Genomic DNA, 27,089 nt, shown 5'->3' with positions numbered 1-27,089 from the left:
TAAAAGCAGTTACAGTCCATTTCAAAACTATAGACGCGTACCTAGGCAAAAACCGTTATGCCAGCATCTACACCACATAAAATCTGTGATCACTTTGTGCATAAATTTTTCCAAATTGGGCGTCTGTTATCCAATCGTTTAGAAACTATAATGAGAGTAATTGTGGAGCGATCCTGAGCAATATTCCGAAAACTATTCTCAAAAAGTTCCAGCCAAATTTAAAATATTTCAAAAACCTTACGCGTCTATAGTTTTGAAATGGACTGTAGGATGCCGGCCCCGGTCATCCCATCGGATTTCAATGTCCAGCAGTAGTATGTATGAATGGAGGTGCATACTTGTTGTCATTGTAATAATTATATGTCTTGCATACTACAGTTGTGCTCCAGTTCCCACCTGTCATCCATAGGCTACATCAGATTCTCTTGGAGCACTATAGTTTAATGATTAGCTGCCCGGAAGGCAAACAGGTTTCTTCTTTTAAAACGCAATTCGAATACAAGCGAGCAGCAGGAGACGTCGAATGAAAACCATTGGTCCAGGTTCTTTGGATTTTCTGCAATCTGATGAAGGGAAAATAATAGGAACTTCAAGGCCAGGAAAATCTGTAAACATCACCTAAGAACAAGTTAAAAAACGCCTGAAAATACACCGCTCACATCGCTGGATATTCACTTGAAATGAAACTAAACTGTGAACATTTGCAATAGAAAGGAAATGTAATCTGTGTGTGAGTGTGTCAGAAGCTTCAATTTTAGTGTAAACCACAATCACGGATCAGAAAGTACTTTTTTTTAGTAATAAAAACAATCTGGCCGGGAAATCAAGTGTGGGTAAGAAGGCCAGCACTGTTCATCACAGTGAACAAGCACCATGCCACTTTAACGCAAAACAAAACAAAGGGAGGAAATTCCTCACGTATCCACTCAAATCGCGTTGCTGTTGCTACTAGCCTACGGCTCCATATCCACCTCGGCCGCATCATCTGCAAAGACTGCCTCCAGCAGATAGGGGACTCCCTTGTCGTCGATGGTGGCGAACGTGGAGAAGAGCGGATCGGTCCGGATATACTTAGTGAAAGCTCCTGCCAAGTGCACTGTGCGTAGTGGATCTCCGTTCGCTGCCGACCAGAACTGGAGAAGGACAAGCAAGATGAAGATATCGGAATAGTATCAGCAAGAAAGGGATTTATTTAAAAAGAAAAGTCTGCATCTTCACGGCTGCCACTGCCAGCACTAATCGATTCTAGGTGTCCAATGCAGCACATGTAAGGTGGCAGGTAGTAGGGGATTAGCTTAGGCTGAGCAACAAAGCGGTCCTATGCCATACAACCCAATAACCAATGCTATCCATATGCCAACCCCGGGTGTCCTCTGTTTCTCAGTTTGAGTATTTCACTGCATTTACGTGTACGCACTAGTACTAAAGTGCGGAAAGTATGGCAAGGCGACTTTTCGCATTCTCAAAACACTGCCTCTGGCTAAGAAATCAGTGTCATCCCCAGACCTTTGCTGGCTCTAGTGTTCCACTTTGGAAAGCCAGCCCGAACCTACCTTGATGCGATCGCTGACAGCGACCAGAATCTCGGAGTCTGAGGAGAACTCTATGTCGACAATCCAGCTAAGAGAGAAACGGACTTTCATCTTGTTCACTTGATAGAACCTTTCCGTCTCCCACAGCTGAGAGAATTGGAAGAAGAAAATATATCATGGAAAGAGAAGTCCATGTTGCACAAAGACAGAAACTGTTATGTACATCTAGAATACCAAACAAGCAAACCACCGACCCATCGCATTCGGCGACCACGTTCCCTGCACAACAAATTTAGTTTACACCGAACATGCAGGTGTCGCTTGCTTTCAAAGAACATACTGCACTGGCCTCAGGGGGTGACAGATACCGGGTTAACATTTATAGAGATTACTGAGACAGACGGCAGACGAACAAACATGCAGAAAAACAGACCTGCAGGCAGGCAGTTCGACAAAAGCTTGATATCAAAACGCTGCCATACCAGCACAGGTCCAGCCCAGGGATTTATAAAATGCATCGGTAGATAGCGCGGCCACACAACAGCAGCAAGACTGGACTGATTGTTACTGATATAATCGTAACGTTTCGACGACTGTCTTCTTCGGAATGATATAACAAGGGATAAGGGAGAGGACGTTTGTTATAAGGGAGGAAATGAGCAGACAGACAAGGGGAGAGAGAGAGAGAGAGAGGGAGAGAGAGAGAGAGAGAGAGAGAGAGAGAGAGAGAGGAAAGAGGAGGAAAAGGTTACTAGCTGGATAACCACAGCGACAGTGTCTACCCACTTACGGCGACATTGCGATCATCCGAGCCCGTGGCGATGCGTTTCCCATCTGGCGATATCGTGCAGCTTCGAATCACATCCTTGTGGCCTTCAAGTTCCCCTACAGTAGCTAGCTTCTTTTTACTAGTCAGATCTGTAGTCAGAGACAAGCACATGCACACAATCAGTATACCCCGGCCGCAGTTCATCCACATTGGAACCAGAAACTAACAGAGATCCATCCTACTCACCACTATTTTTGGAGTTGCTCTCTCTCTCCCTCTCTCCCTCCCCTCTCTCTCTCTCTCTCTCTCTCTCTCTCTCTCTCTCTCTCTCTCTCTCTCTCTCTCTCTCTCTCTCTCTCTCTCTCTCTCTTTTTTAAGTAAGGTAAACACTTGACAAAGCACGGGTTGCGAGGCTCAGTCCCAGTGCTGCCAGGAGACTCTCACTCACCGGTTGTCAGCCAGATCCGGAGTACTTTGTTCACGGCCACGAGTACGTATTTGTCGTCGTCAGCCATGGCCATGGAGAGTGGCTGACCCTCCTCACCAGACTGCCAGGCCACGATCTCGCTACCACCTTCTAAATTATACACCTGACATTCGGAGCACACGCATGCACACACGCACACACACAGAAAAGCGAAGAAGGAAGCAATGGCGTACATTAGCGTTACCACTTATACGAATTTCGATATCATCATCACCTGTTTTGAGTTGCGCTTGTGACAATTTACATGTACGTCACTGTAAAAAGGGGACTGCTCACGTATGCAGGCTCATGAAAGCTTTCCCCCAAGCATATTAAAGCATGCTGTTAACATTCAAATTCCATACCCATCAATGACCGTGCCATGGACTGCAACACGTACACACAACTGTTTGCGATCCGACAAGAACTGGCTCTGGGAACGCATGGCCCACCCAGCCTTCATGCGATATCTAAAGTACCGTATTTTCCGGGGTATAAGCCGCACCGGGGTATAAGCCGCACCCCCCTTTTTGAGGCAAAATATTGACTAAAAGTTGGTATTCGGAGTATAAGCTGCACCCACAAACCAAGATTTTTCACACTCATTGACAAATGGCCTTTCTACAAATTTATTATGGTTATGGAGCTAAATGCCATGTTAGATCAGATTATGAAGTGTTAGTGCACCACAGGTTGCTGCAGAGATGTTGATGTATTGCTGTGTTGACTACAGATCACTCCATGTCATCTGCACTATCTTCAGTCTCGCTGCCACTGATGCACTAAAACTAGTAAAAGTGCCGGGATAGCAACACAGGCGCGAAGCTGAGTCGAATGACATGTCACATGACGTCAGCATGCATACTCATGTATGCTAAGCATTCATTCGCGCAAGCATATTCGGTGTATAAGCCGCAGGGGCGATTTTGGTCCGATTTTTAGCGAAAAAAAGTGCGGCTTATACCCCGGAAAATACGGTACTCGGTAGCACCAAAAGAAAGCGCATCTGCTCCGTTTTGATACCACTTTTAAACAGGACCGGTGGAAGCAGTTTTTGATTGGTCCCGCCATACCCTAGCCTTTCATACAGTTTGTGTATGATATGTAGGGTATACACATGACTTTCATACAGTTTGTGTATGATATGGAGGGTATACACATGACCCCCTCAGCAGTAAACACACGTTGGTGGGCAAAACAAGTTGGTCCAGTCATGGTTTAAAACGTGCACGTGAGCACAACCCATCGTCACCTAACCAGTACCTTCATCATTCCGCTGGTGTCTGTGGTGAGCAGCCACGGGCGCGTCCGGAAGAAGACGAAGGGAACATGCCGCGATGCCATGCTGTCCGTGAGCGAGAAGAGCAAGCGCGTATTGCCACCATCTACCGACCAAACCTGTGGAATAAGTGGAAAGGAAAATATCAGACGAATTAGAGTACGGGATCAAGGAAATCTTAGCTTAATGCTCACGCAAGTGGTGAAGTCATATGTGAATACGGGCTGAGCAAACTTGTCTGGATGGCTGATAACAAATTGCCCCCTGCCTGGACTAGTTTCCAAAAAGGAAACAATACCAACAACGTTACAACCAACGGTGATGATGACAAACATCACAACAACGACGACGACGACAACAACAACAACACCAACAACAACAACAACATCTCTTATTGGCGATGGTGCCATCGTGAGAATAAAGAATTCAGACAAACAACAACAACAACAAAAGATCTCTTATTGGCGATGGTGCCATCGTGAGAATAAAGAATTCAAAAACAACAACAACAACAACAACAACAACAACAACAACAACAACAACAGCAACAACAACAACAACAGCAGCAGCAGCTGCAAGGGCAGTGTACTCACCGCCTGTATGCCATCAGTGCTAGCCGTTGCCATGAAGCGATTGTCCGGTGAGAACTGAACAATCTTGACTTCATCGTGATGTATGGACGTGTCATCAACGAGCAGAGCACTCTCCGGTGTGGTCACTGCACCTTCGCTAGCCGGGGCCACGATGTGATCGGCATCCGCGACGGTAGACTCAACATTGCGTACTCCTGCTGATGTTTCCGCAATCTGAACAAAACACACGGCGGGAGCATGTGTGTGCGCTCCTAGACCTCGTGCAGTCAAACAACTACCGGTAAACAGACTTTTACAAAGCTGACTATACACACACTATTGGACATATCAATGTCAATCAATTCTACCCACAATGCTCTTTCCAGGGATTGGCCAAAATCCCTGCTAAAATGTATCGACTGCAAAATTGCAAATAAAAATATTCATTAGTTGAGGGAATGGAAATGGGAAAAAGTCTGAAGAAAAAATTGACTGTCACTACCAGGACTCGAACAAGGAACCTTCGCTTGAGGTCAGCGATGCTCAAACAACTGAGCCATGGTTTAGCTGTCATCCCAGCAGAGATCGTTCAACAGTTTCTTCAGAACACATTTCCGTACATTTCATCAACTGGAATAGCCACTCTGATAGCGTACACTACGCATTCAGCCCTACCCTGACGCGACCCGTAGTCGACGCATACGCAACCGTGCCAAGATCGCTGGCCAGAGCAAAGCTCTTGATGACTGCCTCGCCGCCAAAGCTGTGCCTGCCCACGACGTCCATTGAGAAGCCACGGCTGATCTACATGGGTTCACGTGAGCAAACAGTCACACACACACACACACACACACACACACACACACACACACACACACACACACACACACACACACACACACACACACACACACACACACACACACACACACACACACACACACACACACACACACACACACACACACGAGCAGTAGTCACACACGACGAATCTCAAGTCAACGTACTTGCACTAGAGTGAGGCCTATCGAGGGTGTTACACAGCGAAGGTAAAATTCCCAGCCTGTACTATAGCGTTGAGTAAGATAACCTCACCAGAGCAAAATCCAACATTACCCTTCCCTCTCCCACACATACACACACACACACGCACGCACGCACTCACGCGCAGACACACACACACACACGCGCACGCACGCACACACACACACACACACACACACACACACACACACACACACACACACAGAGGACCAGGAGTATACTAGTGTGTAAAGAACAACAGCACTGGTCTCTGCATGGCGCATGCCCATGTGGGATAGCCGACATTCCATGATTGTTCTGCATTATGGATTATTGTCGCCCACCCAAATGTACGAGAGAAGGCAGCAGTGTCCCTTAGCAGTATATGTCCAAGGACAGGTAAGACAATACAGGTTCTCCGTGCGGATAAGGCGTTGTTGGCGCATACCGTGAGTTCATTCGTTCCTTTGTTCAGACACGTCAGGGTCAGTGCTGCCGAATCCTCGTCGACAAACAGGTCTAGACGACGATCGTACTGTACCATGTCGCGATGTGCAGTCTCTGACAGCTCCCACACCTGTAAACAGAGAGGCACCGATATGTACAAATAACATAATCGTGGGTACTCTACATAACTAAACCAAACTGAGAACATTGACGTGTGTTATCTGCGAATTTGATTCCGGTGAGTTTGGATAAACAGTGCGGTATGCAACAAACACACACACACACACACACACACACACACACACACACACACACACACACACACACACACACACACACACACCTCAGACCTCAGACATGCCCATCGCGGAAGCGATGATAGCGAACAGCTATGTTAGACATGGCCACTTGTGCTGGAATTACACCATTCAACAGCTTGCAAGGCTGACACACACACACACACACACACGTACACACATACACACATACACACACATACACACTTATGCATCAGCAAGAATGAACACGTGTACACACACACACATATAAATGTGCACATACACAGACACATATGCACACACGGAGCACAGCACCTTACCTTGCAGGTGCAATCGTCGGAGCAGGTGATGAACTTCTTGCCGTGGGGCTCAAACGACAGCGAATGCACCCAGCTGTTGTGTGCCACCAGACTGTAGAGATGTTCATAACTGCTACCGTCCCATACCTAACACACACACACGCACGCACACAGACACACACACGCACACGCACACAGACACACACACACACGCACGCACGCAACACAGCATGTAACGGAGACTGTCAGCTGCTCCAGAAAATGTGCTAATTTTTCGAGCACCCTGCCTTACGCAATGCAAGTCATTTCACTGCGGATATGCATGCACTGGAGTACCCCAGCTACATAAAACGCAGGCTCTTGGAGGTAGCATACACTGAATGTGCACGGTGTACAAACAGGGACGGTCGAGGCAGCTCGAAGCAGAGCGCTCGATGCACAAATGTGCACCATATCCAAACAGCGGAGGCAAAAGGCTGTTTTAAAATGTATTTCAGCAATTGTCAGACCGCGGCATTCACCCCTTTGTTTGTGTGTACGTACATGGACCATGCCGGAGATGGCCCCGGACACAATGAACTTGTCGTCCGGCGAGAATGTGCAGGTCATGACTGCCACACCCTCCAGGGACATAGTGGCTAGCTCCTCGTCACCACTGCCTTGTGCTACTGGCCACACCTGACATGCAAAGACAACAATTCAAAACATGGCACACAAGCAAAAGAAAGGATGACATGACAGGAGATAGGGGTGGTGGCAAAAGGAAAGTCTGAAAAGAGCAAGAAAAGGAACCACAACAACGATGACGACAACGGCACCGGCGGGGTGGTGGCGGAGGCGAAGCCGGCAAAGCGAATGACGACAACAGCAACAACAACAACAACAAACAAGGCTATCGCGAGTTTAAAGATTGGAAACAACACACGCTTGCAGGGGGCATGGACATGTCGTGTGCAACACAGGGATTTCAAGACCAGCTTGGACTGGCTGTACGGTGGTGCTGTATTACCTTGAGCGTGTAGTCACCAGAGCAAGTGACGAGGCGGTCGCAGTGCCGTGCAAACGCACAGCCATACACTAGCAGCTTGTGATTGGTGAACGTCGCAACCTCGCTCAGATCAGCCGCCAGCCATATCTAGAAATGGAAAAAAGAGTAGACAGGAAGAGTTCACAACATCAAAAAAAATGTGCACGATTTCCCCATGGATATTTGGAGTGCGTAGTGTACCGTATGCCCACGATGAAACAACACTTCACAGAAGTACTCGAGAATTAGTTTCTTTCCCGGCTGTCAGAAAGGAAGCAGTGGGGCAGGCAAAGTGCTCAGCTTACTCTCGTCTTTCGTCCATGTTGTTCACGCTCAACATCAGGTTTACCTAACGACCCCGTCTTTTGGTAAATGCGAATGAATAGTATTGAAAATGGTATCCATTTCGTTGACAAACAAATTTTACGGAAGACTGACATTTCTGAGTCTGCAGGAACGTCCCACTCCTCACGGATCAAGGTACAGCTTTAGCGCACAGCCATCATGGATCAAGTTCAGCTCACAACCCTCCAGCTGCAGCTCATGAAGCGGTAGGAATGAGCGGACTACATTATAGACCCAGCAAAGATTCCTGTTGATACACGCAACGTTCTTTCCAAGACAATACCATATTTTCCGGAGTAAAAGCCGCACTGGAGTATAAGCCGAACCTAGATTTTCTGGCACGAAATACACACATCTTTCCTGATTATCACCGTTAATTGGACCATAGTAGTATAAGTTGTAGCGACTTTTTTTAATGAATTGCTGGTGTTTAATGCGCGGCTTATACTCAGGGAAATACGGTCAGCACTGGCAACGACGCAACGCGCTGACCTTTGCAGTGGCATCCGCTGACGCCGTGGCAATGTACTTTCCATTGCTGCTGTACGCACAGCCGTAGATCTGACCGTCGTGGCCCTCCACGCTATGCTCCACCCGACATGTCGCCAAGAAGAGAACCTGCGGGCAACACCCAGAGAAAAAATACAAACAAGACCAGCTTCACTTGCGGTCCAAGTTGCGGACAATAAGAAAATGTTACACCGTTTCGTCTGTCACACATCCGTAAGAGTACTGTCACCCTCACACAACAAAGACAGGAGATGCATGCTGCGCCTATGTCAGAAAAAATCATATTACAACAGATCTTTATTTCACCAGTGTGGCAAATTACAAGCCCTTGTAACGTGGCTGAATGCGATGCATGTGACATCAACGTATCATGGCTAATGCTAGCCACGGCAAGCAGATACACGCTAGTAAACATCACCATGTGTAGAAGTCCACCAAGAACCCGACAAATTGACAAAGCTTATAATGATCACCTTCAAGCAGTCTTCCAGGTCTAGCAAACATTACAAGGTGTAGAAGTCCACAGAAATTGACAAGAACACATGATGAGACGGGAACGAAAACGTTTGGTTCAGAAAATGTTCGGTTTGTTCTTCTAGACTGGTGTGGACGGCGTACGGATGCATGAATATACCACTAGAAAACTTGACAAAAGCTTATAATGATCACCTTCAAGCAACCTTCTAGATCTCCCACGGCGCACCATTCTCCATCTGGCGAGACATCCGCACATGTGTAGTAAGAGTCGTCGTCGCGATGCTCACGCAGCTGTGTGGCCGACGAGTCACGGCCACTGTCGATGCACCACACCTGATCAACAACAACACGCATCGTCGCGCAACACACAGCCAAACAATAGAAGTTACTGTAAAACCGGAACGTTTTAACGACCAATTTGTTATCGTTATTTGAAGAAACGTTATCGCGAACCCGGTTTGAGATGTCTGTGTAAAGATGTGCATACATGTGGGTGGCCAGGTGGCCATCGTTAAACTTTCTGCACGTAATATCATGCCAAAATTACAAAAAAGTAAACTTTTCGGTCGTTAAACTTGCCGGTTTTACAGTACAGTATGCGGTTACATCACCAGTTGAGATGCTTTCACGAAGTCGAGGCATGCCACTGCACTAAGTCTTGCACTAGCGACTCAGACTGCATGCATAGAGCCCATTAGAAAATCCGCTGACTCACGCTATATACTTCGCGTCCATTAGAAAATATGCGGCTATATTCTGCACGGGTGCTAATAATTAATACATTGCTGGAGGTTTTCGTAGCTGAATCGGCAATGCTCCAGTTCGGTTATGTGCCGGATATATATACCGCTCCCGGAATGTCAAATATCGTGAAACGACAAAATTTTGCAGTGCCGGCATTTTGTATACTTTACTTGTAGTACAAAAAGTGTTTGTGTGCATGGTCAAAGCCTTGGTACGGTGTAGGACAACTACATGTAGTGGGTATGCAATGTGATAATAATAACTATCACAACAAGACACTGGACTCACCCGCACGGTGCCGTCCTCGCTGGCGGAGACGATCTCGGACGTGTCCACGGGGTTGAAGCAGCACGCCGTCACGTAGTTCTCGTGACCTTCCATGGTGGCCACCATGGCACCGGTGACTCGGTTCCACAGCTGTGCCATAGCAAGCAGACATTGTCATGCACACAGAGCACAAAGAATCAAAGAGTACGCATGGGAAATGTTCACAGTCTGTCCAACCTTGTCACCATTCCAAAGCAAGACACCCATAACAATAAAGAACAAGTATAAAGGATACAAAGGAATGGGCTTCCACGTAAATTGACACAAATGTTTTGCTTCAAAGCAGGAGTGTCCTGCTCAAAACAGGGCGGTTGGACAGGCGGTGTATATACGCATACGGGCACTACGTCGCCATATGGTCGCCACATGTACAGTGCATCTCAACGACATTGGATCAAGCGAGGCAATGCCATGACGGGCGCTCTGCAGCCCCAGGCCTGCGAATACCGGTTTTTTTGCACTGGCGCAGGGCGCGAACTTGACTCACCCAATCGAATTTCATCGATCAGCACTACTCTTGATTGTCTTCGACGAGAGAATCTAAAGATTGCCAGAGACAAGTCAGGGTGCCCAACACCCTACCTCATTGACCGCACAACTTTTCTACTTTGATTTAATGAAATCATGCGATGGGTGTTAGCTCTGAGTTACACAACATTGCTCTACTCACCCTGACGGATAGATCAGTTGAGCAGGATGCAGCCAGCATGGTGTCTGGACTGCACTTGACGTCCAGTACGGCTTGCTGGTGCAACCGCACAGTCAGGTGATGCGACTCAACGTCCTCACTGGCATTGCTACACACGGCGCACAGCAGTGACACACACACACACACACACACACACACGCAAGCACGTACACGCACGCACACACACGCGCACACACACGGAAATCTGCATTAGCCACCCATGCAGTCACTTCGCGTATTCTTCGCTGGAATCAACCTCGCATCTCTCGAGCACCAGACTTGTCAGGACTTACTTGTACAACACGTGCAATAACGCTATCACCTTGCTACTGTATAAGTACAATTTTTTGTTTGAAATTCACTTTCGCTATATTCGTTTATAATAGGGGGCACGAAATAACTAAAGTTTGTACCAACAAAGTTTTTGTTCTGAACGTTCGGGGTGACAGACCTCGACCAAAAACGAAATTTAGTACGTAACAAGCCTGCTGGTGCAGTGATCTAACGAAAGATTTCGTCACATTTTCGTGAACGAAACAGTATTTTCCATATACATGCACCATGTTTGGACATACATTACGCATGGCCAGACCAGCACTACACACATATTTGGCTGCACTGCCACCAGCCTTCAGCCAAAGCATTCCAAGTACACGAGCACCCTTATACGGACAATGGCCAACTTAAGAGAGACACAGCACAAATGAACAAATGCCCAGAAGGGTGAAGTTGTGCTGGTCAAGTAGAGAATCACAACAGACACCACCACCACAACCACCAGTACAAACACCAATGTTAACATTGCCGTTTTAACACACTGCCAAGTGCCAACGGCCCCGCGCTCCGGTACAAGCAGCGCGACTTACGACAGTCGAACGTAGAAGGCGCCGTGCTTCGCCTCGCGCTGCGCCACCTGCAGTGCTTGCTGATAGACAATGCTGCTCTGCGGCTGACTCAGCCCTAGCTGGATGACACTGACGTTCTTGTCCTCCAGTAGGCGATGTGCGTGTATGCTGATGAAGCGCTGGTAGACCTGCACCTCTTCAACGATCTACAGACAAGGCATGTTGGTACACCCACACGCATACAACGTAGGGTATTTCAACGGCAAGACACGCCGTGTTACAAAGGAGTACAATGACTACTAGACTAGTACTCGTACGTACATGCATACGGACACACACAAACACACACACACATACATACACACACACATACATACACACACACACACATACACACACATACACAAACACACACACACACATACACATACACACATACACACATACACACACACATACACACACACACGCACACACACACACACCTCAGACCTCAGACATGCCCATCGCGGAAGCGATGATAGCGAACAGCTATGTTACACACACACATACGCACATACGCGCACACGCGCACATGCCGCCGCCGCATACGCCGCCGCCACCACAAGCACCACCACCAGCACCACCAGCACCGCCGCCGCCGCACACGCCGCCACCACCAGCACCACCACCACGGCAAATCTGCAAGTGCACTGGATGTACACTAGTGTTTAAACCGAACACGGATTCTTCGAACGAATAATCTATCGAATAATTTCGCCCTCCATCGAACGAATAATATATATTCTATCATACGCATGATGGCATTTTTCAACACTTTTTCAGCACTTTTTAAGTAGTTTTTTAAATAATTTTTTTGCTGATTATCGGATTTTGTTATGTAGAGGTGCAAAACCGGTTAACTTGTACCGCCAAGAGTACATTACCCCCCCCCCCCCCCTCCCCCCCCCCCCCAGAGTGTGAAACGCCTGATCCAGCTCTGCAAAGGGTCTTGGTCGAAAGTGGTCAAAGACCGAAAATCACATTCACTGCATCCATGTTTCCCTCGTATGGAAAGAACAGAAGTACATGTACATGTATTACTAGATACCGATAGGAGATTAAAAAAACCTTGGAGGAGAAGTGATTGAGAAGAAATACTATGAGCAGATCTACGCAGTGCAAATATCAGTAGGGTTAGCACTGAGCATAGATCGGTTTTTTTTTTTTTTTTTTTTTTTTTTTTTTTTTTTTTTCGATTTCTGATAATTCCTACGACTATTCGATCACCCCACGAATATTCTAAATTATACGATTATTCGATTATTCGTTTCAACACTAATGTACACCCTCAGATTTCTCTTATTGCAACGATAGTGGACAAGATCGGAATGAAAACAGATCTAGACACACGTGGACAGCCCCCCCCCCCCCCCCCCCCCCACACACACACAGGGACCCCCCACCCACACACGCGGACAGCCCCCCCCCCCCCTCCCCCCCCACACACACCTTTGGATCAACGGATGTAGGCCGGCTTAGGTTCTGCTTGGTAGCTCGTCTTCCTGGTCTTCTCCTGGGCTGCACAACTGGCACCTCTGCAGCCAACTGCAGAACACACCACCAGACACAAACGCAGCGCAGTGTACACAGCACGAAGCTGGAATAGTCCACTCAATACTGTAAATACAAATCTTCTGCATTTCACGATTATCGACATTTCGGCGGCGATTTATTTTTTAACACTAGTACATCAACAAAACCGATGTGAAAAATTTCATCAGCGTTTTTTCGGTCGAAAATTTGGTATAATTACAGTAGGCATAGGGGAACAGCAAGAATGAGCGCTCTCCTACAAACACACAAGTTTTTCATTGATCGAGGCGCAATGTGCATGCAGAACTGACATGGTTGCATGCATCAATAGTAATGATATGAATGATTGCCTGTACGAAGAAAAGGGAGATAAATACCGGCAGAGTGAAACCGATCGTGTTCGTATCAAAAGTCCCCTGTCGTTCACAGCTCACACCCAGCACGAATGCAAGCACACACACACACATTATGTACACACACATGCACAGACACACACAGACACACACACATGCACAGACACACACAGACACAGACCAACCTTGCAGCGTTTCTCGTGCTCGATGAATCGCATGAAGTCGTTGAGCAGATCGTCAGCCCCACAATGCAGCAGCTTGGCTTCAATCCAGCGAAGGTCAACCAGTAGAGAACACAAGCGAGAGCCCTGCAAGAACAGACGAAGCAACAAGAATAATGAAAACATGGCCAGCCATCGCACTGACGCCCCACTTGGAAACAAAAAAGTAGCCTCAACAGGGGAAATCACAATTGCTATGACGAGTGATAATTGGGGTAACTGCCAAAGATGGTGTTCAAAGGAGCAGTAGCAAGGACTATAGAGCTTATGCGAATGATGCCATGGTGGTGCTGTGTCAGCGGAACCGCTTATGGGTGCGGGGGGGGGGGGGCAATAGCCAGCCATGACATACCTATCATATGTTAGCTGCACTGTACCACCAGCATTGGTCACACGCACACAGACCCCCTCACAGGGCACCTACCATATCAGCTTCCATCAAGTGGAAGGCCAAATAGCGATGCACATACCCGTCATCGGGTAGTTCGTGGAAGCGATCCTACGCAGACACAACCGGAACACAAGCAGTGAGAGTACTGCGTCGTCTTAGCCCCTGATGACTACAATATTTTCAGGAGTATAATCTACACTTTAAACACAACTAATCCATCCAAAAATAGGGGTGCGACTTATACTAGTACGATGGTCAAATTAACGATAATAAATCAGTGTAGATGTTTGTGTATTTTGTACCAAAAAAAACCTGGGTGCGGCTTATTCTCCAGTGCGGCTTATTCTCCAGTGCGGCTTATTCTCCAGTGCGGCTTATTCTCCAGTGCGGCTTATTCTCCAGTGCGGCTTATTCTCCAGTGCGGCTTATTCTCCAGTGCGGCTTATTCTCCAGTGCGGCTTATTCTCCAGTGCGGCTTATTCTCCAGTGCGGCTTATTCTCCAGTGCGGCTTATATACTCCAGAGGATATAGTACATCCACTACACCAAGCTCTTTTTATTGCAGGTCCTGGTCCGACATCATAGACACTGTAGCACACAATGTGCACCGCAGCAGATCCTTCAACAGCTGCCAAGCAGTCCTTTTTAGTTTTACAGTCAGGCGAAGAAAGGCAGGAGAGAAGTAGAATGACTGGACTACCCTACAAAGAGACAGAACTGACTGCTCAAGAAACAAATAGCGTTTCAACCACACTGGTTTTCATATTCAAAAAGAACTCACACGCACACATGCATTGACCTTTGACGCCCATCGCCGGAGGCGATGATAGCAATGCTACGGCAGAAGCCATAGCAACTTGTGCTGGGATTACACCATTCAACAGCTTGCAAGGCTGAAGAATTGACCGTCACTATTCAGCCTGGTCTACACCATACAGCTATTTGGAGTGACATTTTCTGGCCAGTGAATCCCTTTTTTGGTCTTTTTCATTTTTTTCCTTTTTTTTCCCGCACACACATCACACCACATACTCCGGCATGCACTGGCTGTTGGTAACCACCCAGGAGAATGAAAGAAAAGTCAGGAAGAGTCTGAGAAAGAGAAGAAAGACGTGTGTGACCATAATCGTCGGGAATCGACACACATGCATACACACGTGCACACACGTACACACCTGTCCTGTCCTGTCCTGTAGAGTCACTGCCGCAAAAGGGTCACGTGATCCCATCACTGGGAAACTTGAGAAGAGAGAGAGAGAGGACACGACGCTCGATGACGCTCCCGGTGCACGGGTAGTCGCATCCGCTTGCCGCATATGCACACGTGCTGGAAGGCTGAGCGCTCCTCTGCTGTTGGTCTATGCGCCACCCTTGAACAGCGATGCCTTCCCCGTCCCCGGACACCGCTGGCCTACTACTACTACTGGGCTGGACGGTTGGGCTTTTTGCTCCTCCGTTATTCTCTAACTTTCTACTCCACTGTTCAATTCAATCGGTTTGAAACCTTTTCAATTACTTTCCTTGTGACATGTGGAGTCGGCTCGAGTAGTTTGCTTCCTTCTGGGCTCGTCCAGCCCGCCAGTCCTTCATCCAGCTGGTTTCTTGCGCTGCGAATCGGCCATTATAGCCGTTGGTCCGTTGGTCTGTGCTGCAGCTTCATTGCGCCCAGTGCTGGCGAGTGGCGTCGCACACACATCTCCAGCTTGTGGAGCGCGTCGGATCAGCTTTCTAATCAGCTTTCTCGCCATGGTTACCGTGTGCACTGTGCAGTTGTGATCGATCTCTAGCGCTCTGGTAGCATGTCGCAGCCCGCTGGTGGATCGAAGCCATGCTGTGTGTGCAGCAAGTCGACTGGGAGCTGCCGTGGCTGTTCGTGTGCTGTGTCGGCCAGGGCCTGCGAGAGCTGCTACCCTGGTCACGCGGGTAGGTGCCGCAATTTTGGTAATGCTCAGCTGATTCCGATTGTGCCGGTTGCAGATCCGAATCCAGCATTCCATTCGGATAGATCTCCTGAGAGGCCAGGCTTTTTGGGCAGGCGGCGCCGCTCATCACCTGGCGCTGTCGGAAGGGGCAGGAGTCATGCTCCGGATGGGTCGGCCTCCAGGTCTCCGGTGGCTCGTGTACCGGGACGCCGTGGTCGTAGCCGTTGTGCACTGTCGCCCCGATTGAGACCCATTGATGGCCCTGTGCGTAGCGCTTCCACTCCACCGCACACGCTCGCCAAGCAGTCCTTTTTAGTTTTACGATGGTCAAATTAACGATAATAAATCAGTGTAGATGTTTGTGTATTTTGTACCAAAAAAAACCTGGGTGCGGCTTATTCTCCAGTGCGGCTTATTCTCCAGTGCGGCTTATTCTCCAGTGCGGCTTATTCTCCAGTGCGGCTTATTCTCCAGTGCGGCTTATTCTCCAGTGCGGCTTATATACTCCAGAGGATATAGTACATCCACTACACCAAGCTCTTTTTATTGCAGGTCCTGGTCCGACATCATAGACACTGTAGCACACAATGTGCACCGCAGCAGATCCTTCAACAGCTGCCAAGCAGTCCTTTTTAGGTTTACAGTCAGGCGAAGAAAGGCAGGAGAGAACTGAACTGACTGCTGAACTGACTGCTCAAGAAACAAATAGCGTTTCAACCACACTGGTTTTCATATTCAAAAAGACCTCACACGCACACACGCAAACATGCATACACACACGTGCACACACGTACACACACAAACACACACACACACACACACGCGCGCGCGCGCACACACACACATACACACACACAGACACGCACACACACGCACATACATACACACTGCACATCACTAATCGTACGCACCCCACACTTGCGCGAGTATCCCTCGACCAGACGCTTGTGATACTCCTGCCGCTGTTCGTCAGACACCAGCTGTTCCTTGAGATAATCTAATTGCAGATCATGCACACTGAATAGCAACAACGGACGAGAAAAAGAGAAAACACACACACACACACGCACACACACATGCGCGCACGCACACACACACACACACACACACACACACACACGGGCGCACAGACTTACGGGAACCAAACTAGCTTCGTCACACGAGTACGAAACACGAATACAGATTCACATCTCACTCCGATCTTCACTCTTTCTACAATACAACGTGCACATACATTAACGTTTGCGTGTGTACCGAACAGACCTGTAATGCGCAAAGTCCAGTTGAGTGATGCTCAGGCTTCTCTCCCGGCCCAGGTTGTCTCGCGTACTGGCGGCTACTAAATATGAACGTGCTGCCGGCGTCAGGAGTTTGTCCGAGCTTTGCGAGTCGCCTTGCGAGTTGGCCCCTGACGACGGCGAGTGCCGATAGTGTGGGGGAATGCTGCCGCGCGACTTCAGCTTCAGCTGTACCTGAGTTGCAGGCAGCTGAGGTAGGCAAACAGAAGATACAGTGCAGAGCAGAAATCGTCATTCTGATTTGGTTCGGTGTGAAATTCATTCACAACTGTGCGGATTTGCAACAGAAACGTGATGCAACATACTTCCTTCGTATACAAAAACTTCGTGACTTTTTTGAACGGTGTTTTTGAGCAAGAACCTGCTCAACGAACGACGCCAAAGACTGTCATCGACAACCCACGTCGAGGTTAGTTTGGTTGATCTCGAACAGATTCTCCACGGATGCCATGCGTGTGAGGACGTTGCCGACAGAAACTCAAGAGCAAAATGAAAAAAAACTAACACTTACTTGCTCGAAACTGACACCGTGTAGCTCGTTGCTGGAGCACGGAGTCACGCGGCACTCGCTGCCCTGAAACTGGCCAGGCTCGTACTTGCGGTGCGCGGCCCCATAGATCCGCGCAGCGTGAGAACATAGATTTGCTTCGCTCGCACGGCAAGATGAAACATTTCAGTCGTCGTGCAACCAGCGCAGACTCAGGATCAGAATGTCGATGGCCTGGCTTTCTTCGCCTCTCTTCAGTCAGACGTCTCCTTTGTCGCCAAGGGGAATCGCAGAGACCTCCTCGAAGCCATTGTAGAATGCTTAGGAGGATTATCCTCCCGAGAAAATGCGAAGCGTGTGGATGTGCTTGTACGACTCGTTTCACGACATAATGGAGGTCGCGGGTTGGAACGACTGAATATAGTCGACACAGATTCGTACACAGCTCTAGAGATGAAGAGGACGTAGCCAAAGTCCAGCGTCGGATCATCACTGCAGGTGACAAGAATCTGAACGAAATGCGAGCGGAAGCAGCGGCTGTTGGCGATGCGGAGTCAGCGTCGTCAGGTGACAATGACATGAGCGACGAAGACTTTGAAAAAACTCAATCCCATTCGTCTGAGTTGCTTTTTTCTTTGTATATAGCTTGTAAACAGGTTAGGCAATGCCACGAGTGTTATTCCAAGTCAAACGGAACAATTCCAGAGCTGTGCGCAGCTTTCAAAAAAAGTCGCGAAGTTTTTGTATACGGAGGAAGTACATGTATATGCCTGAGCCAACAAATAGGCAGTGTGGATGCAAAGGACATGCCTGGATACCATATCCCCCACGGGGACCTGAACCACAGCCTGTTGATTACGTCTACGTGCGCGGCACGGCGCAGCGTTGGGATTACCTTGCGTGCGAGCGACATCTCCAGCACCCGATCCATCTTGACCTCGACCTCCACCGGGTCCCGCATACCCCAGAGCACAGCCAACACCTGCGAGACAACAGGGAGTCAACAGAGAGTCAACACACAGTCAACACACATTAATACGCTCAAGTGATCGGACATCATTGAGCAGCACAGAGCATGTACCGTGAAAGTACCGCGAGAGCGCCACATCGATTTTACAGCCAGGGAAAGGAAAACCGTATGGCAGAGTGCAACCAGCTTGTACGGCGTGAGAACCTTAGTGTACGAAGGTCACACTTAGCAGATTTTCGTGTGGAGCTCGTGTCCGCTCCAAGGTAAATTGAATACGGATTGACTACACAATGTGCAAAATACGCGTTGTATGACGTACAGACAGGACACCACCTCCACAATACGACTACGAAGGGATGAGATGGCGGAGCGCTCTCGTGGTACTTTACGGCAATAGTCACATACCTGGGAGCTAATAAGCGGGTCGTCGTCAAAGATAGCAAACATTGTGTAGTATTCGTAGAGCTCTCGATCGATGTCGGCCAGTGCATCCACGCTGACCGCCATTGAGGCGCTCAGCGAGTCGAAGTTGGACGTGTCACTCGACGTGCTGCGGATGCGCGATATCTTCTTGTCGCGCAGATGCTTCAGGTAGTAGTGCCAGCGTAGCTGCTTGGGGTCGGGCTTCAGTAGTGCGCCGAGCATGGCCACCGCTAGAGGCAGACCTGCAGCGAGTAGCAGCAAAAATGCAAGGCAAAGGAACACACCAGCATGACAGGCCCGGCGGAACCAGTTCGGTTGGTCAGGCCATGGCCGGACCAACCTTTTGGCCACCAACGTGTGTTTAATACTGAGGAGGTTAAAGGGGTAGTATACCCTGAAATCAAATTTTCACCAGGTGTAGTCTTCGGGGTACTGAGTCGAATGGTCTTGGTCCGAGGAAGCTGAGATGCTCCCTTCCTCCTTGATTCCCAATTGAACTCGCGCACTTCCACCGAAACTGGGTGACTGCGCCCAACTAGATGGGGATTTGTATGCAAAATGTCACTAAAAGCGCCATTTCGTTCTTATAAAAGCACGGATGACCGCGATTGGCCCATATGTTGTAGTCTTTTGGACGCTGAGTCGACTGGTGTTGGTCCGAAAAGGCTGCGATGCAGCGTTCCTCCTTTATTCCCAATCGAACATGGTTGAACAAGCGGTCACGTGCTCCTGCGTACACCAGTCACCTGGTCACCGTGCCTGCAGGGTACAACTTACTAGCCTGTTTGACCTTTTTTGGGTGCAGTCCTGTCACTCGAGTTGAACCTTGGTGTGAAAGTTGTCGCCTGCTGGCGCGGTGACCAGGTGATTTGGGCACCCAGGAGCACGTGACCGCTTGTTCAACCATGTTCGATTGAGAATAAAGGAGGAACGCTGCATCGCAGCCTTTTAGGACCAAAACCAGTCGACTCAGCGTCCAAAAGACTACAATATATGGGCCAATCGCGGTCATCCGTGCTTTTATAAGAACGACATGGCGCTTTTAGTGACATTTTGCATACAAATCCCCATCTAGTAGGGCGCAGTCACCCAGTTTCGGTGGAAGTGCGCGAGTTCGATTGGGAAAAAAGAAGGAAGGGAGCGTCGCAGCTTCCTCGGACCAAGACCATTCGACTCTGCACCCCGAAGACTACAACTGGTGAAAATTTGATTTCAGAGGGTATACTTCCCCTTTAAGTGTGTACCCGCCATATCATACACAGAGTATGAAAGGCTAGGGCATGACCGGACCACCCAAAGACTGCTTCCACCGGTCCTGCATGACACACACACAATCTCTAGAGTGTATAGAGCTTACAGCAAGGTGAATCCAGTCAGCTGTCTACGGAGAGTGCTCAATGTCAATAGCCACCAGAGCATAGTACAAACAGCAAGAGGACAATGAGCAGCTATAGAGCATAGGGGATGTTGTTGTTGTTGTTGTTTGGCTTTATTTAGAGTGGAGTTCCAAAACAGGCCTGAACCTAATGACAATGGTTCCACTGAATGCCCATGTGATTATATCATCAGTTGAGTTGCCTTGTATGGACTATGGAGAGGAGAATTCGCAGTGCAGTGATGTAGTACATGTATTTCAAGCAAAACTGCCGACTAATGCTGTATACATGTACTAGCTCCCATAAGCGATCAACTGGCTTGACACCACGACATCATTCGTATAACCTCCATACACCAATACATAACTGACAACCCCCCCCCCCCCCCCCCTTCTCTCTCTCTCTCTCTCTCTCTAGTAGTCTCTACATAGGGTGGTTTCCCATCATTGTTATTATTTTGACTAAAAAACGGATGCGCAAATCTCTTCTTACAGCCGGTTTCTACACTGGGCCGTAAACATGACTCTTGATAAACACTGTAGCACGAAAGAGGGTCAGGGTAGACACTTTAGCACGGAGATGAATGTGGGGAGGGGATAGACGCCGTAGCATGGAAATGAATGTGGGGATGGGATAGACACTGTAGCGTAGAGATGAATGTGGACCTCACCTTGGCACTGCTCATGCATCTCCTTAGCTTCCGGCGGTAGCTGCTGTTCGGGTATCTGGGTTAAATAGCTAAACACCGTCAGTGTCTGATCCAGTGTAAACCCTACACAAATAAGCAGCATAGACAGTGGGGACACGGGTGAAAAACAAAATGTAGAGACTTGGCATCGTGACTGGGACCAGTACACATACAGTTCTGGCCAGAGAAATCCAACCTCATGGATGACAGCTACACCATAGCTCAGTGGTTAGAGCATCGCTGGCTACACACAGGGGAAAGTCCCTGGTTCGAGTCCTGGTGGTGACAGTCATCGTTTTCTTCAGACTTTTCCCGTTTGCGTCTTTCCCTCAAACCAGTGAATCATGGATATGTACGCACACAAACACTAATATGCACAGAAACTGACCTGACTTCAGCTGAATCTCCACCACGTGAGGAGCACGCGTTTGATTGGCAACACCGGCAAAGCGCGTTGTCACCAGGCAGCGGCAGCGCACAGCAAACGCCCTGGCTACCACCTGACTCCAGACATCGTCCAGGATCAACAATGCCTACATGCAGCACAGAGCGGATGGTGTAAACAAGCAAGAACGGTGTTGTATTCACAATTGTATCAATATCTACATAATCACTGTTATTTTCGCCTCTAGCTCTGCGTGTCCGACTCACACTCTCAGACAACACAGGGAAACCTGGGACAAACAATTGACTTCTTCAAGAAACCCCAAACGAACATATGAGCTCACGGACAGGGTTGTCCTGACCCGTGGCAAAGCGGTTTCCATGACGTCACGTCAACATACACACCAATCACTACGAATGCTTAGTCAGTGCGATCATGACCTGAAAGAAGAAGCAGAAGAAAAACAGCTCATCTTAGATGAGGTGGCTGAAAAGATGATCTAATACTGGGTGAGTGTGGATGAACCCAAAAGAATGCACCCAGGTCACACAACCCACTTCCACCGCTCTCCATATGGTTATGTTCTTTTAAATTCACAGTAAACACCAACCCGCTTACGTACCCTTCCGTAGGACTCGGAGAAGATCTTGAACAAGCGGTCGTGTGCCGCTTCAATGTTCGGCGGTCGCTCAGCTGGCTCACGTTCCAGCCGAGCGCATAAGTTCTGCATCTTCATGAGCAGCTTCGCCGAATCAACCTACGACGGCAAGGAAGGAAAAAAACACCGAATGCACATGCATGTTAATATAGGCGCGCGCGCGCGAGAGAGAGAGAGAGAGAGAGAGAGAGAGAGAGAGAGAGAGAGAGAGAGAGAGAGAGAGAGAGAGAGAGAGAGAGAGAGAGAGAGAGAGAGAGAGAGAGAGAGAGAGAGAGAGAGAGAGAGAGAGAGAGAGAGAGAGAGAGAGAGAGAGAGAGAGAGAGAGAGAGAGAGAGAGAGAGAGAGAGAGAGAGAGAGAGAGAGAGAGAGAGAGAGAGAGAGAGAGGTACGATTGGAATAAAGCATAACTTTTAAAGTTCAAGTTTAAATTTTAATGCTGAGGCAATCATCAGAGAACCATGAGGGCCTGCGGGGGGGGGGGGGGGGGGGGGTCTTTTGAGGCAGTTTGTCAAGCCTGTCTTTGTATGTAGGTATTCATAGGTGACTTGGGTAGGATGGGAAAATACTTGAGCAGATGCATGAGACAGCAGCATTCAACTATATGCAGAAGAAGGCAAAGCCAACAGCCTTAGCCACATCTCATTAATTTTAGTATCATAGGCATGCAGGACACTCTCATAATCTACTCTGGTCTGAAAACGAGAGAAAAAACTGATAAAGCAAGGCAGGGGCGGACCCAGGAGGGGTTCCAGGGGTTCCGCGGAACCCCCTAAATTTCGTAAATGTACTACAGGTCGTCCCTCGTTAATACATGATCTCTGGGACTTGACAAATGTTATGTATTAACTGGGCTTATGTACTAAACGAAAGTGTACATAACTTGCTTGTGTACCAGAATTTTTCACTTTTTTCAACTTTTCTGAGTATTTCTTGCTACCGTGACTAGGGAGTGAGATATTCTTGATTCCCTCGATATAACATAAAAATTATGTTATAACGATCACAGTCAGCGAACATTCTACAGTTTACATGATGTACATGCCTAGCCGCGGCTGTACAGTCACTCGGAAAAAAACAGAGCTTTGTCGGTTTGTCATTATGCGCTCTGATTTCTCCACAAGTAGAAACTAGAACACAATGTGCCTCCACTGGAAGGCCAAAAGACCAACAAATTATGTGCTATTAGGTAGGTGGCATGCGGGTACGGAGAAATGTTATGTACTAACGGGGTTTATGTGCTGACGAATTATGTACTAACCGACAAAATTTGTATGGAAGTGATCACGTTTCGTCCGGGACTTGAGATTTCTTATGTGCTAACGGGGTGTATGTACTAACCGGACTCGTATTAACGGGGGACGACCTGTACTGGCAACCATATGCGTGTCCATGTACATATATCAGCAATTCAGTTTTGACTATACTAGAACCCCCTGTAGAGGTTGCTGGACCCGCTGCTGCAAGGCAAGCAAAGGCCAAGCAAAGGCCAAGCAAAGGCCAAGCAAAGGCCAAGCAAAGGCCAAGCAAAGGCCAAGCAAAGGCCAAGCAAAGGCCAAGCAAAGGCCAAGCAAAGGCCAAGCAAAGGTCACTAACAGGAAAGGCAACAACAGCCCCGCTCACCTGTCCGTCTTCCGTACGAATCTGACCGATTGTCAGCCAAAATACTCCATCGGGAAAGTAGTCCAGAAGCAAGTTGTGATCCCGGAGGACTTCAGATGCTAGCATGGATTTGCCCGAGCCGCCCATACCGTACAACACCACGAATCCATCCTCGTCCTTTAGAACTGCCAGCGCATCGCGGACCTAAGACAACAAAGGAGAGAGAGAGAGAGAGAGAGAGAGAGAGAGAGAGAGAGAGAGAGAGAGAGAGAGAGAGGGAGGGGGGGGGGGGGGGAAGAGGGGGGAAATTAGTGATCACTACCCATATATCTGGGGGAAAAACACCAAACATCTGCAGGTCTCGGTACCTGGTCCCACCTGCACTGTTTCGGTGACGCCGCCAAACGGCACCTCCAAAACCTGAAAACTCCATGGCAACGGCAAAAGCGAGTCAGGTGGGTAGCCAGAGCTTCACCCAAGAGCTCTCGCTGTTGCCATGAATATTTTCAATTTCTGTTGCTACAAAAAGGGCATATTTACTGGGACCTCAACGAGGCGCCCAATACTATAGCCCGACTATAGCCGATGTATTCCACCAAGTAGACACTGAATACTCTAATTTCAGAAATTTTAGGTGCTCAATATTTTCGGTATGACGGGTATGAGGCAGACTGCTACACGGGCAGTAGCTTCAAACCTACCTTCAGGACCTCCTCCGGCCGATCAGCAAAGTACTCGGGTCGTGCTGGAACTTGGCCAGTGGTGAGTATACGGCCTGCAAGCAGCATGCACAACAAGCCGTACGGTTGGAGAACAATAAACACCGGCGGGTCAAGTGCATATATGGTGCATAGTTCAGTTTGTACATAAAGAGCGTGAGCACATTGTGTGGGAATAGATAGAGGTGGTGAGAGGAGCGCTCTTTGTCAGAATGTTGCAGCTTAGAGAGGGCTGTGTGGGCAGGCGCGTATAAGCCCATTGCGCATTGCCAAATATGAAGGTATGAGTAATGCATGTGAGTACGCTGGGATCATGAATGCGCTGTTCAACACCCCAGACGACCATACCCAGGTATGGCTGTGTGGGGTGTTATGTGAGTACGCTGGGATCAGCAATGCACTGTTCAACACCCCAGACGACCATACCCAGGTGACTGTGTGGGGTGTTCATGGTACAAATTGCGTCATTGCGCAATTGGCGTATTGGCCACCACATCGCCAGGTGTGTTTCAATTAGCCACCATTTCTGTGCTACGTTCAACCACTTACTGATGTATTTCTGCTGGTCTTCCTGCGAGACGATGAGGTCGCAGAGCAGCATCTCGCGCAGGTCCGGAAACGGCTCCTCCAGCGCGTCCAGGAAATGGCCAAACGCCGCCGGGCCCTTGCCGGGCAGCTGCGCTAGCAGGCGAGTGGTGCGCTTCAGGCGTGTGTCGGGCGCCCGAATGGTGTCCATCTCGTCCAGCGTGAAGACGCCGCGAGCGTACAGCAGGTCGACCACCTCGTCCACTTCCAGGTCCCTCGCCAGCAGATCGTGGTTCTGCTGCAGGCGGTCGCGATAGTCCGCGTACTCCACGCGCCGCCCCTGCATTCCACAGGGCGAGCCCGTAGCCATCCTCTTGGTGTTAGTCCACCTCCTTAGTTATTTTGGGTTATAGTCCGGCCGTTCGGCTACAAATCCTACAGTGTACACACACACAGTGCACGGCCGGCCCTGCAGAAGGACCACGGACGGTGGGCTGCCCACCTCCTGACAACTCGCTGCAGCAGACTCCGCTGTTTGCAAACAGTAGGAGCCAGAAGGTGTGCTGGTTCAGCACAGCCACGTTTTCCAGCGTGATACCGTAAAAACTTTGGTGGAGAAAAAAATTATAGTCGGCTATCGACGGCTAAATAACACGATGCGGGTGTAACACACGTTGCAAGATGCACTCGAAAATATTTATCAACTCGCTTACACAGCTTTACCTCTCCTCCGCTCGAAACCGGTCCTTCACTACTCTTGCTCAGCTCCCCAAAACGCTTCCGGAGACACGACGAGCACAGGCAGTTGGCAATGGGAATATTGTCGCTATTGCAGAACACTCCGACGCGTGGAACAACGGTGCCGCCACAGAGACACCGCGGTTGATCTCTTCTCTCGCTGTTTCGCAACTCGCGGCAATAGCGCCTAGGCCACCATGAAACGAAGAACGACAGATGCAGCAGCGGTCTTCTTTCTCACAAGTCCATAATCACAGAATTTCAGATGTCAACAAAAATATTCTACGCATTGCCAATTGTAGCCCGATTCAACCAATGCCATAGGCATGGCATGGTCAAGTTGCTGTTGCTGCCTGCTCGTAACAGTCCTCAAGTTCGTACTACATAACAGCAAGTACTGCTGAGGCAGAGCGATTTCTGAAACAGGAAGCAGCAGCAACACCTGGCTTTGTGAATAATATTTTTTATCCTCGCGAGAGTGGTTGGTGTTTGTTTGCACTTCATGTGAAAAAAAAACTTGAAGAAAGGACAAAGTACGAGAGATCTGTGTGACAGAAGATTCTGTGTGCATGAAAAAGCTGCAGTCGAGTGGAGTCGGGCCTGGATCTCCGGCAGCTCCAACGATGTGAAGGTAGATTATACACAGAATGTGTGACGCGTCGGTAGCTTTTTGACGCTTCTATTTCTGGCACTGCTTGCACTCCTCAACAATCAACAGCCATTCAACAGCAGCTGCTACACTGCCACGTATGTCGTTCTATGTCAGCGTCTGCTTCCTCATGATCCACGGACCACAGTGACTATAGTCATTCAATGTTGCCTTGTTGGCATGCCCAGGGTAGGCTGTGCCTTTGTGGTATTGCTAGTATTTCCAGATCAAGGCAGGTGTTATAATGTTGCTGCTGAGCATTTATATGTGACGAGGTGACCGTCCCTTCCGTATTTCTCTTCTGCTAGGCCGGGTCGACATCCCAAGCATCACCAGAAAGTATGACTGGAATACTTCACTGGATACTAAATTTTGTAATGACACTTCCCTCTTCAACCACGAGCACTGGCCTGGGACGGTGGGTACCCGGGCGGGAGTGAATGGGATGACGGTGTCGGTCATCATGTGTAGCATACTACTAGCA

The 27,089-nt window shown here is 48.8% G+C and overlaps 1 protein-coding gene across 1 annotated transcript; it reads right to left on the bottom strand.

Annotated features, from left to right (window-relative positions):
- Window positions 1–519: 519 nt before the first annotated feature.
- LOC135818424 (apoptotic protease-activating factor 1-like) lies at window positions 520–26,482 on the bottom strand. The gene is made up of 29 exons (XM_065331795.1): window positions 25,243–26,482; window positions 24,676–24,749; window positions 23,996–24,178; window positions 22,340–22,474; window positions 21,721–21,865; window positions 21,315–21,416; window positions 19,251–19,510; window positions 18,771–18,857; window positions 17,354–17,577; window positions 17,002–17,107; window positions 14,202–14,276; window positions 13,742–13,864; window positions 13,120–13,215; window positions 11,650–11,834; window positions 10,766–10,892; window positions 10,057–10,185; window positions 9,217–9,357; window positions 8,530–8,655; window positions 7,675–7,800; window positions 7,209–7,343; window positions 6,687–6,812; window positions 6,090–6,218; window positions 5,294–5,422; window positions 4,640–4,852; window positions 4,031–4,165; window positions 2,750–2,891; window positions 2,323–2,450; window positions 1,554–1,679; window positions 520–1,133 (listed from the first exon to the last, which is right to left on the bottom strand). The coding sequence occupies exons 1-29, from the start codon at window positions 25,586–25,588 to the stop codon at window positions 954–956; spliced, it is 4,233 nt and encodes a 1,410-aa protein (XP_065187867.1). The 5' UTR covers window positions 25,589–26,482; the 3' UTR covers window positions 520–953.
- Window positions 26,483–27,089: the final 607 nt, after the last annotated feature.

This window comes from Sycon ciliatum, chromosome 5 (genome assembly GCF_964019385.1).
Source record: "Sycon ciliatum chromosome 5, ocSycCili1.1, whole genome shotgun sequence".
NCBI lineage: Eukaryota > Metazoa > Porifera > Calcarea > Leucosolenida > Sycettidae > Sycon > Sycon ciliatum.
This window is presented reverse-complemented; position numbering and strand designations above follow the sequence as displayed.

What these genes read in the sequence shown, in the direction of transcription:
- LOC135818424 (XM_065331795.1), bottom strand. Translation starts at nt 25,588, where the DNA reads ATGGCTACGGGCTCGCCCTGTGGAATGCAGGGGCGGCGCGTGGAGTAC. An exon ending in GGCCGGAGGAGGTCCTGAAG is followed by an intron (nt 24,179 to 24,675) that starts GTAGGTTTGAAG and finishes TTGTTGTCTTAG; the next exon opens with GTCCGCGATGCGCTGGCAGT. An exon ending in ACACCAGCGGAATGATGAAG is followed by an intron (nt 2,892 to 4,030) that starts GTACTGGTTAGG and finishes TCCGAATGTCAG; the next exon opens with GTGTATAATTTAGAAGGTGG.